At 34.7% G+C, this 10,329-nt stretch overlaps 1 protein-coding gene across 1 annotated transcript; it reads right to left on the bottom strand.

Moving 5' to 3' along the window:
- Positions 1-6,629: 6,629 nt before the first annotated feature.
- On the bottom strand, positions 6,630-9,820 carry LOC142547411 (protein farnesyltransferase/geranylgeranyltransferase type-1 subunit alpha-like). Its single transcript, XM_075655693.1, has 5 exons — positions 9,461-9,820; positions 8,763-8,872; positions 7,563-7,683; positions 7,296-7,391; positions 6,630-7,214 (listed from the first exon to the last, which is right to left on the bottom strand). The coding sequence occupies exons 1-5, from the start codon at positions 9,701-9,703 to the stop codon at positions 6,795-6,797; spliced, it is 990 nt and encodes a 329-aa protein (XP_075511808.1). The 5' UTR covers positions 9,704-9,820; the 3' UTR covers positions 6,630-6,794.
- Positions 9,821-10,329: the final 509 nt, after the last annotated feature.

The following is a 10,329-nucleotide window of genomic DNA, read 5'->3' as shown; positions in this document are numbered from 1 at the left end:
TGGCACATTATATCGAATTTCTGCATTAGAAGTCGATCTACTCCTAAGCACATCGATATAAACCAAATCTCTAGTGTCTTGGCGGCTCTGCCAAAGACTTGACACCTCTGCCAATGACTAGGCACATCTGCCTATGACTCTTTTTCGATATCTATCTTCTATTCCCTGCTTTTCTATAAATCAATAGAATAAGCATATTCATTCAAAGAATACAAAGGTATTAAAACAATACAAATAAGTATGTGGTTTTGGGAAAACTCAAGTCGAATCTAACTCGAGTCATATCTTCCCAGTTAAACATTGATTTATACATTTCTTTTGTCGATCTGACGAAGTCGAAGTCTGAAAGTCGAAGCTGTCAATACTCAATCTGGCAATGACATTATTGAGGAGTACAATATCAATATACAACCCAACCAATACTGGATATAATCAGAACTCAATCTAATTCTGTTTCGACGGCATAACAGTACAATCTCGATATACCCAGCAATACAATATCAGCATATATCAATCTCAACAACTCATAATCAATCAATTACACAATCTGATACCAAATCTGTCTAATCTCAATCAAATCAAGTTTGAAAATCATAACAATTTCATACGGTATCTGTTCTTCGATCTGGTTGCAGTTATACGATGTATAATATCTCAAGAACACCATATATTAATCATATCATAATTTCGTCAATACTAAATTTTCGAATCATATCAAAACATAAATAAACTTACGTCCTGTCGAAGCTCTGGACAAGAGAAGTCTAGTACTAAAGTCGGATTGAAAATCGGACGAGCGGATCTTGCATAAATCACAATTTCTAAAGGAAGAAAAGCTTGAGGGGCTATGGAGCTTTTCTCGTTCTTCTTTACTGCATTTCTTAGGCAATTGATAAGTTTACATATACTAATATGCATGAGAAGACATGTGGCTCATTTTTCTTGTATCTCAGGCGGCGCTCGGGCGGTTAAAAATTACCGTTCGGGCGCGGAACATTCTGTCCAAGCACTATACTTGTTGTACACTGGCGCTCGAGCGGTCATTTTCTACCGCTCGGGCGCCAGACGTTCTGTCCGAGTACTAAATTTTTTGTACACTGGCTCTCGGGCGATCATTTTCTACCGCGCGGGCGCCAGACGTTCTGTCCGAGTACTAAACTTATGGTGCACTGGTGCTCGGCTTCTCCATTCACATCTTACTTTCGCTCCTGAAATCTCAATTCTGTCAATTAATTAATATCTGATTACAATGATAAAATCTCGGGCATTACAACACCATTTTTGCATGTCTATTTTTATGATGTTAGGCATACTGCATAATCATAACCATCCTATTTATTTGTGTAATGTCTGAACATTGAAGGCAATTTCTGAAAGGTTCTCTCTGAGTGTTCATACTTCCAATCAAATGTCGAGGAATAAATTATGCTCAATCCAAGGCACCGAATAGTTGAGGATATTCATGGAAATCGTGATCTTGTCTAATGTGAAAAAGTGACTTGGAAAATGCGAGCATAGGGAGAAAAACAGAAAAGAGGTAAATAATAAAAAAATTGTTTAGAAGAAAATGGAAAAAGCTACATAGAGAGGTCCATTGAAGACCGTTCTTCTAGTGTGGGAGCTACAACTTCTAAGTAAAAATAGTAATGGAAAAAGCTACCTAGGGGAGTCCATAGAAGACTGTTCTTTTAGGGTGGGAGCTATCATTTCTGAATCAAAAGAAAATTTTATGGAAGTTTGAATAAAACTCAGTGGTGTTGCCAACACCAAGTTCTGTCACATCATAATTTATACACTGCCTGACATTTTGATAATTCATCATATTGGAGGCATATTTAGGACATGCATATTGATTTTTGTTTCGTGAAGCCATCATGTACAGTGACATATCAGTATTGACTCATGACGGTTGATGAAAACCTTGATTACCTATAAATTTTGAATTTTATGTGTCTACTTGTGTTAGTGGGTTATAATCAACATGAGTTTCACTGGATGCTCTTTTGAAATCGTCATAACACGAGTTTGAATAAATTTTACTGTTTGATTTTGGGATAGAACCGTAATTAGTGTTTTGGGTAAATTTCGGAAATATTACCTTCCCCGTGCGGATTTTTCGGAGCCGAAAGAATTTAATCGATTTTTTTGCAAGAGTAAATATTTTTGTTTTCATTAAATGCCTGGTAATTACTCTTGCTTGTTCTCATTTACCCTCGCAATCTTTCCTTGCTCTCGTGATTTCTTTGTGCATTTTTGGTGCATAACTTCTGATATACCTTTATAATTTTCTCTCACGTTCTACAGGTGGCTGAAGATATTGCTGATGTTGAGTCCGATGTTGTCAACACCATTGACAACATTGACTCTTTTGATTATGATGTGAGTCATTCTGTCTCCAAAGAGTTCTACACTGAAGCTGCCTTAGTCCTATGGTTTCTCTATGTGAATGGATAATTTATTGAAAAGAAGAACATTGAAATGGAGGCGTTGTCAAACAAAATTTGACGAGTTAAGTTCTTCAAAGATCGATGACTGTTTGATACATTTGTCAAGCTCTCCCCGACTGTCATCAACAAATTCTACAATACCCCTGCGGATGAAGAAAATTAAATCACAGAAGACATCAACGCTTTCACTGATGAACTCCTTTCTTCTTCCTGATCTTTGGAATACTGGAGTTATAAGGGTTTCTCAAAGAAGATGATGAGACTTTTTTTGATGTGAGTGAAACCCTTAAGATCGCTTCGCCTTATTTCAATGATAACAAGAAACTGGACCTACCTTGGTCAGCTACTGGTGTTGCCACTGGTGTTGGCAACACGACGTCCTCGTCCACTTCCACTCCCAATGGATTTGTCATGCTCTATGCTTCTCACTTAAAGGCCCAAATTGAGTTTGTTCTATAGCAGATTCAAAAGCCCAAAGAACCCATTGCTTACTAAGAAGAACAAGTGGCTGAGTAGAGGGCACTTTTGGAAATTGGCTTACATTCTAGCCAAAAAATGGGAGTAGGAGAACCAAAAATGACACAGACTATGGTGTGTGCTATGGATGGTGCGGAAGCATCTCGAGTTGCTGAGACTGATGAGCTTACAGACACAAAAGAAGATAAAGGATCAATACTCTAACATGTTTAATTCAGGGGGAGATGAACTGTGACTCAGGGGGAGATACACTCTAACGCAAGGGGAGCTTAACTGACTGCGAGACTTAACAAGATTATCATTTTTGGATGTTTGGTCCAGAAAAGCAAAACGGGGGAGATTGAAAGGAGTATTTTGTTCTTTTATTATTTTGATAAGTTGATATTATCAATTTATGATTTTTTCTTTCTAGATTATTGCTTGATTTATTTCTAAATGATAAGATCTTACTTGATTTATATCTAGATATTATAGGATTTGTTTTTAATATAATTTTTATCTCTAATATATTTTATTCTTTTTTAAAAGAGATCTATATCTAATGAAAATTTTGTTTCAATATTTTGTAGGACTCTTTTATGGAATGACTTTTAGGTCAAGCCATGGATATAAAGATGTATAGCCTTACAGCCGTACTATGTGGGTAGAGAGAGAGTTGGACGAGAGAGCTTTGCACATAGAGAAAATCACAAGAGTCCAACATATATTTGCCCTACAGTTTTTATGTGATTGGGTGATCACTTTATTGTGTAGTGCTAAAGTTTTCTATGATCTAGTGATCATTTTTGCAAGGGCACAGCTGCCGGAGTTTTTGGGAGTGCACGAAAAGGTCGGTGAAGAGTTCTTGCATAGAAGGAAAAAATACAAGAGCCGAACCTATTTTTACGAGAAGACTGTGTGTGATCGGGTGATCAATTTGCAACGCAAGAGAGCTGCTGGAGTTTGTCTCTGAACACACTTATAGTTCAGAGTTGAAGATTTTCCTGTGAAGAGTGTGTGTGATTGATTCACTGTTATACCTTGTTGTTATTGGTGTTGCCAACACTCGAAGAACAACTATTGACGCAGAGTGCTGATCGAAGAGTGGTTTCGTTTGGTTTTAAGCAATACGTGTTTGTTTTATGCATCTAGATTTGATTTGTGTTTTTGATGCATATTTTAATTCCTTTGAGTGTCAAGGAATTTGATTTTGTTATTTTCACTAGTATTGTTTTGGTGTAAAATATTTACATATTTTTCTAGTGAAATTTTTGTCATGAGGCATCGCACAAGTATTCATACTTGTGCATAATTTAAATCTGGTGTTAATTTATTAAAGTTATATTTGTGTGTTAATAATTAATTTCCACTGCATGTTGTGTGCTCGTGTTGACAATACCAGAGCACAACACTAACTTCTGATACACACATTATAATATTTTAATTTTCTGTACGTTTATGAGCAACATTCCTTTCAAGACCCATTTTACAAATCATCAAAACGGACAAAAGAACAAATGCAAGAGCATCAAACTTGGACTTCATCAAGTAAAACAAGCTAAAGACAAGAACACAAACAAAAAATAAAAGTACCCCAGAATCCCAAGAAGTATAGGCAACCCTGGATCAGTTCCATTGTATGGAGCCAAATATTCTACGGTGAATAATCTCTGCCCATTAAGGTTGAAAATAAAAACAGAGTGAAAATCCGGCTGCTAGAGGTTGTAAACATTGAATATATAAGAAGAAACACTTTAACTAACGACTGGAGGAAGATAGGTGGAAGAGTTGGGGAATAATTTGAATACGATGGAGGAAATGATAGCTAAAAGAATTGGGTTCCCGAGAAAGGGGGACCAACGCATTTCCTGCTGCCTAGTGGTTGATCTGGAAACCGGAATAAGATATATGAGGCGATTCGTTTGTTGAATGTTGGATAAGTGGGGTGTTCAATGACTTTTTTAAATGTTATATTTTCGTGGATTTAGTAGATTTTTATTGAATCTTATGGAATCTTATATATTTTCATGGAATTTTGTAGACTTTTTGCAAGATTTTGATAGATATTTGTAAATTTATTGATTGATGATGCATATTATTTTGTACTTTTATGAATATATATACATATATATATAATTTTTTGAACTAATAATTATTTAACATAAATAACATCTTCACTTTGAAATAAATTTACTTATTTAAAAAATAAATATGTTTAATATATGAAAAAAATCACAATTAATTTTAAAAAATCAAAATTTGAATCCTCATGTCTATTTAACATGCATAAATGATTAATCAATAAAATTTTAATTTATAATCATATATAATAATCAATATAGATAAATAACTAATCAAAACATTATAACATTATGAAATTAGATAAATTTTAAGCAGTTTTTTATTAAAAAAATATAAGATTCGTTATTGCAATATGATCAACGTCACTTCGCATTCGATTTACTATAGATTTTATAAAAGCATATGTTCAATATCTGTATACTTTTAAACTCTACAAAAGTCAATAAAAGTAATTAAATTTTCAAGATTGAATATACCCTAAGTTTCTATTTTGTTTGGGAAAAAAAAATCAAGTCTCTAAGACTTTTCCTTTTTTGGATAATTAATGGAAAATGTATCTGATGTAACCAAAAAATACGATTATCCGGACTAACTCGTAAACAAATCCACCTTGAAAATGGGGATACTTGGGAAAATAGACCAGATCAACATGTCTTTTAAAAATTTAATCTCTCCATATGTTGAACAAATACACTAAATGAGGTTTTTTTTTTTAAATTTTTTTTTTAACTTGGGTTAAATAATAAAATAGCCCTGAAAAATGAGGACCCTCTCCTAATTATAGGTTTTTTTAAGAGTATGTAACGGTCTTTAGTTTTTGTAAGTAATTTTGGCTTTCAAAAAATGTCCGAATAACTAAATTATGTCATTATCCATCAGTATCTTAAAAAAAACTAAACATGCTTCTATCGTCTTATTTTTGTTATTTTTTAAGTAGTGGGATTTTCTTATTTTTGTTATTTTTAAGTAATGAGATTGTGGGAAAAGATATACTTGAAAAAAAAAACAACTTGAAATAAAATTTAAAGTCAAATGTAGTTATTATATTACATCTCAATATTTTCAAATATAGAATACAAATATATAGAAGATAGAGAAATTATATGTATCTTTTACAATTTATAATATGAAGCTCATATCAAATAAATGACAGATGATATTCCAAGTAAAACACTTTCAATGTAACATAAAATCTCCGATAAATTAATTTCAAGTTAGCATCTATTAAGTCTGATAAGATGCTCGTGTGTAAAACATGAGTCATTAAAGTTGACATTCGAGTAATAAATCAATCTTGCTAGACATAAACTATGATGTCATAAACTTAATGCTTAAATACAAATTAATCAAAAAAATTCATGTGCTTAAACTTCAATTGCACATGTAAATTTAACGCCTGATGATATTTTTAATGTAGAGGAGCCAAAGTAATTAATTTCATAGTTATATCTATGTTTTTTGATACACCAAAATATACTTCTTCCGCCACCAACTTCTAAGTGAGTTTGGCATAACTCTCCTCAAAAAAGGTGAGATTTGGGTTCTAAACCCTAGTAAAAACAAGAAATCACCCCCACGCCACCCCACCCCACCCCAAATTACAAAATATTACATTTTTATTTTTAAAAAATTATCACAAAAATATATTTTTTGAATCTTTAAACAAGATTCACAAAAAAATCATTTAACAAAACAAAAGTTTAACGTATATCCATGCATCGCGTGCAAAGTTGACTGGTAATAATATCATGGTGTCCGCAACTATAAGAACCAAAGTACAAAATTATAGGAAAAGCGTAACACAATATTTCAAACCAGAACGCGATGGCGCCACTCCCAATAATCAGCTCTCATGGGATCAGCAACCTGCAAGATATGACACACTTTCTGAGCTACACTCGAACCCGGAGGACAAGAATCCGGAGAAATGGCATCGATGGAATTTTTCAACTCGTCGCTTGGTTCATAGTGACGGCAAAGAAGATCCAAAACCAAGTTCAATGCCTCGACATAATCCTTTTTGCTCTTCAGAACATTCACAAAAACTGATGCCACCCGGGGATCTTTGGATAAAGATGATAAGCTGTTATTGTGGAGCCCACGAAGATACCCCCAAGAGCTTTCATTTTCGGGTTTGGATAAAATGGCTTTAACTGCATAAGCAACCTCAGAGTCTTTCATGGCCTTTAACCCTCCCAGGAGAGGAGATCTTGTTACGACAAAATATCTCTACAAGGAAACCAAAATCAACATATAATATAAAAGTATCTTTTTGGAAAAAGAAACTTTTTAGGTAACATATAGAAAAACCTGATTCCATGCAGAGTTGTTAAAAATATCATCCTCGAGAAGTTCATCGCAGTAGGCAAGTTCTTCGTCCCATCCTCCGAGCTCCTGAAGAACCCACTGCATAAAGAAATCTCCACTGTTGAGCATAAGGGTAGTCTATAAACATACAGACTAATAACAAAACCTAACAACAGGATGTTACCAATTTGCTAAGATGTAAATATAAAAATAGAAATGAATGGAATATTTTTCACCAGAAAAACTCAGGAAAAGTGAATTGGAACCCACCTGCCTATGTGACCAAGCATGATAGTTTTTTGCATCCCGAGAGAGAACTTCTTTAGTGATTTCAAGTTCCTTGCTTGCAACATCAGCCCCAAACTTCTTAGCAATCCAGCGTCGGTGATGCCTAAGATTGTGGCCAATGCAACCCGTGCAGTAAATCAGGATTAGAAACAAAAATATAAACTCATAACTGTAACTGAAAAACTAAAAAAGACTGACCCAAATTTACAGTTTTCTGATTCAATCAAACTCTTTTGGACTAAAACCTGGCTCAAACTAGACCTCATCCAGATTTTATTGGACTCATCTAATGTTACTTTATTTATCCAACGTTTTATACCAAGTCTCAATCAGGATCATTTTCGACCTACAATTGGTTTTTTAATTTCTCTTCTCGTTTTCTTCCCCTCTTCCTTGCTTAGGACCTCATAAGACTTTGAAAAATATGGCCAAAGATTTGATCATTTCCTTTCTCATGAAATTCTCTACATGGAAGGCTCAAACACTTGTTACTTGTTAGTTCAGAATTCTTCAACACCAAGAAAGCATCCCACCACCAGATTTCTATGTGACTCGATCGCAATTGCACTAAGGAATTAAGTACATTATCTGCCTCACTGTAACTTCAGGAGATTTAAGACAGGAAAGACAATTAAAATCCATCCCATGATTTCTTCACATCGAATGCCTTAACGAAATGCACACATGCATGACTTGAAGATCAATAATTATGCAATGACGATTTTCCTTTTTAAAGACTTAATCTCACCAAAGTGTTTCAGCAGTTTCTAGTTTACACAGCAGCGAAATTTCATAATGCAGAATAAACTTAACGTACGTTCACAAAGCTTTTCTAAGCAACCAGTTTTGTTCACATCCTCTCAGAAACTAGAAGATATTATACCTCGCATACTCGTGGAAGTAGATCATATTCAAGCGTGAAAATTTCCATTGAGATCGCCCACGCACCAATTACGAGAAAGAATTTAAGTTTAGTGCCACTGATCCTATCCGATCAATTTCATCGTAACAGCTTATAAGAAAATTTCATCACAAATCTTTTAGCTTTGGTATAGAAGTTAAAACCAAACAAAAATCATGCCTAATCATTTTTCGGATTTGCAACTAGTACTCCCCTAAGCATCTACCAAAACAAAAATTCAATACTTACATAAGGAAAAAAAGAAGGAATATGTTTGTTACCAAATTTGATAGTTTTTGGCATTGTCTTTGATGATACGAGCAACAAAATCCATTTCTTCATGCAAATCAACATTAAGTTCCTCAAGTATCACACGCCTGAATTGCCATACCTGAAACAAAAGGTGCACATTCAGCAAGTTGCCCATCTATAAGGGCTGCGAAGAAAAAACTTCTATAAAACTCGAAAAATGATATAAATGGATTTATTCAAGGTAAATCAAATGCTCCTATATGTAGGCGTCATGCAAACCGAAAAATGAAAACAAACACGTAATCTAAAGATTCATATGCAACTCAAAATATGAGTAACAATGGTCACATCACAGCCTCTGGTTTGAACTCATAAATCGTACATCAATTGCATTAACAACAAATATTGAGTTTATTTTTCGTCTTCGACCAACCTAAGCTTGTAAAGATTGGATCTTTAACCCCATAAATTATAAATGGGCTATCAGACTTGCAACAAGGCAGAATGTCGTGGAATAGATCAAGATTAAAAACTCCCGTTAATTTTGCATAGCAGGTAAAAGGAATTGAGAGCCGTATTCAATCATTAGTGCATAATCCAGGAAAGGTTGCATCTTTCCACATTGCTCTAAGCAAAAAATAATCAAAAAAGAGTCAAGAGCCCGAAATTCGGGACAACTTCAATTTTTTTTGCATCCAATCTGTCTTGAAAACAAAAATATCATCACCGTATAATTCCCGGAATAAAGGGAAACAGCTTCTTGAGTGAGCTGAAGCGCGCGAGGCGATCGCTCGTCGGCCAAGTAGACGGCCCTGAAGTAATCCATGGTTTCCTTGAACTCCTCAGCGTACGCAATCGGCACGATCGGGTTCGGGTCGTCGCCCTGCGGGACGGGGCGCACGTCGGACCACTCGGGCCTCTGGCAAATGGGCACACGCACGCGGCTTTCTTCTTTAACTTCCAGGCTCATTTCGATCTCTCTCCGACCAACCAGCCGTGAATTTTTCAAATCACTTTTAGGACACTCGTATTCCAGTGCGAGGGTTAATTCTGGCGGTGGTGCAAAAGCAAGAGGTTGATAGCAAAATACTTCGGCTATTTATAAGTACTTTTTTATAATCATATATTACTACATAAATAGAGACTTCGAAACTACGATAATTCATGTGACCCATTGTAGTCTATACCGAGTAGTTCGTCCGTGGAGTTAAAAGAAATAAAGAAAAACCAATTATATCTATAGATGGATCATCTAAGCCAAAAATACTATGTAGCAAATCAAGAACGATAAAATATATTTTTCGTCACTGCAGTGCCTGGAATAACCTAAAATACTTATATTTAGTAAGTGTGTCGCCTTAAAAACTTGGTCAATTGGCTGACCGATTAAGAACAACGCTGACTTACTATTTCGATATCACTGTTCGTTATGTATTTTGTTAAATTTTATTAACGCATCTATATACGCAACGTAGTGATCGCATGATGAGTTTATTGAACGATATTCTATCAAAATTCTCTAAATGGTTTCTATAATTTTTATTTGATAACTCTAATCACGAAGTTCACCGTTACAAATAACTATTTCAGTCTTAA

The sequence above is a fragment of the Primulina tabacum genome, chromosome 5 (genome assembly GCF_025594145.1).
Source record: "Primulina tabacum isolate GXHZ01 chromosome 5, ASM2559414v2, whole genome shotgun sequence".
In the NCBI taxonomy this organism is placed as follows: Eukaryota; Viridiplantae; Streptophyta; class Magnoliopsida; order Lamiales; family Gesneriaceae; genus Primulina; species Primulina tabacum.
Note: the sequence above shows the minus strand (reverse complement) of the source record. Positions and strands in the feature narration are given on the sequence as shown.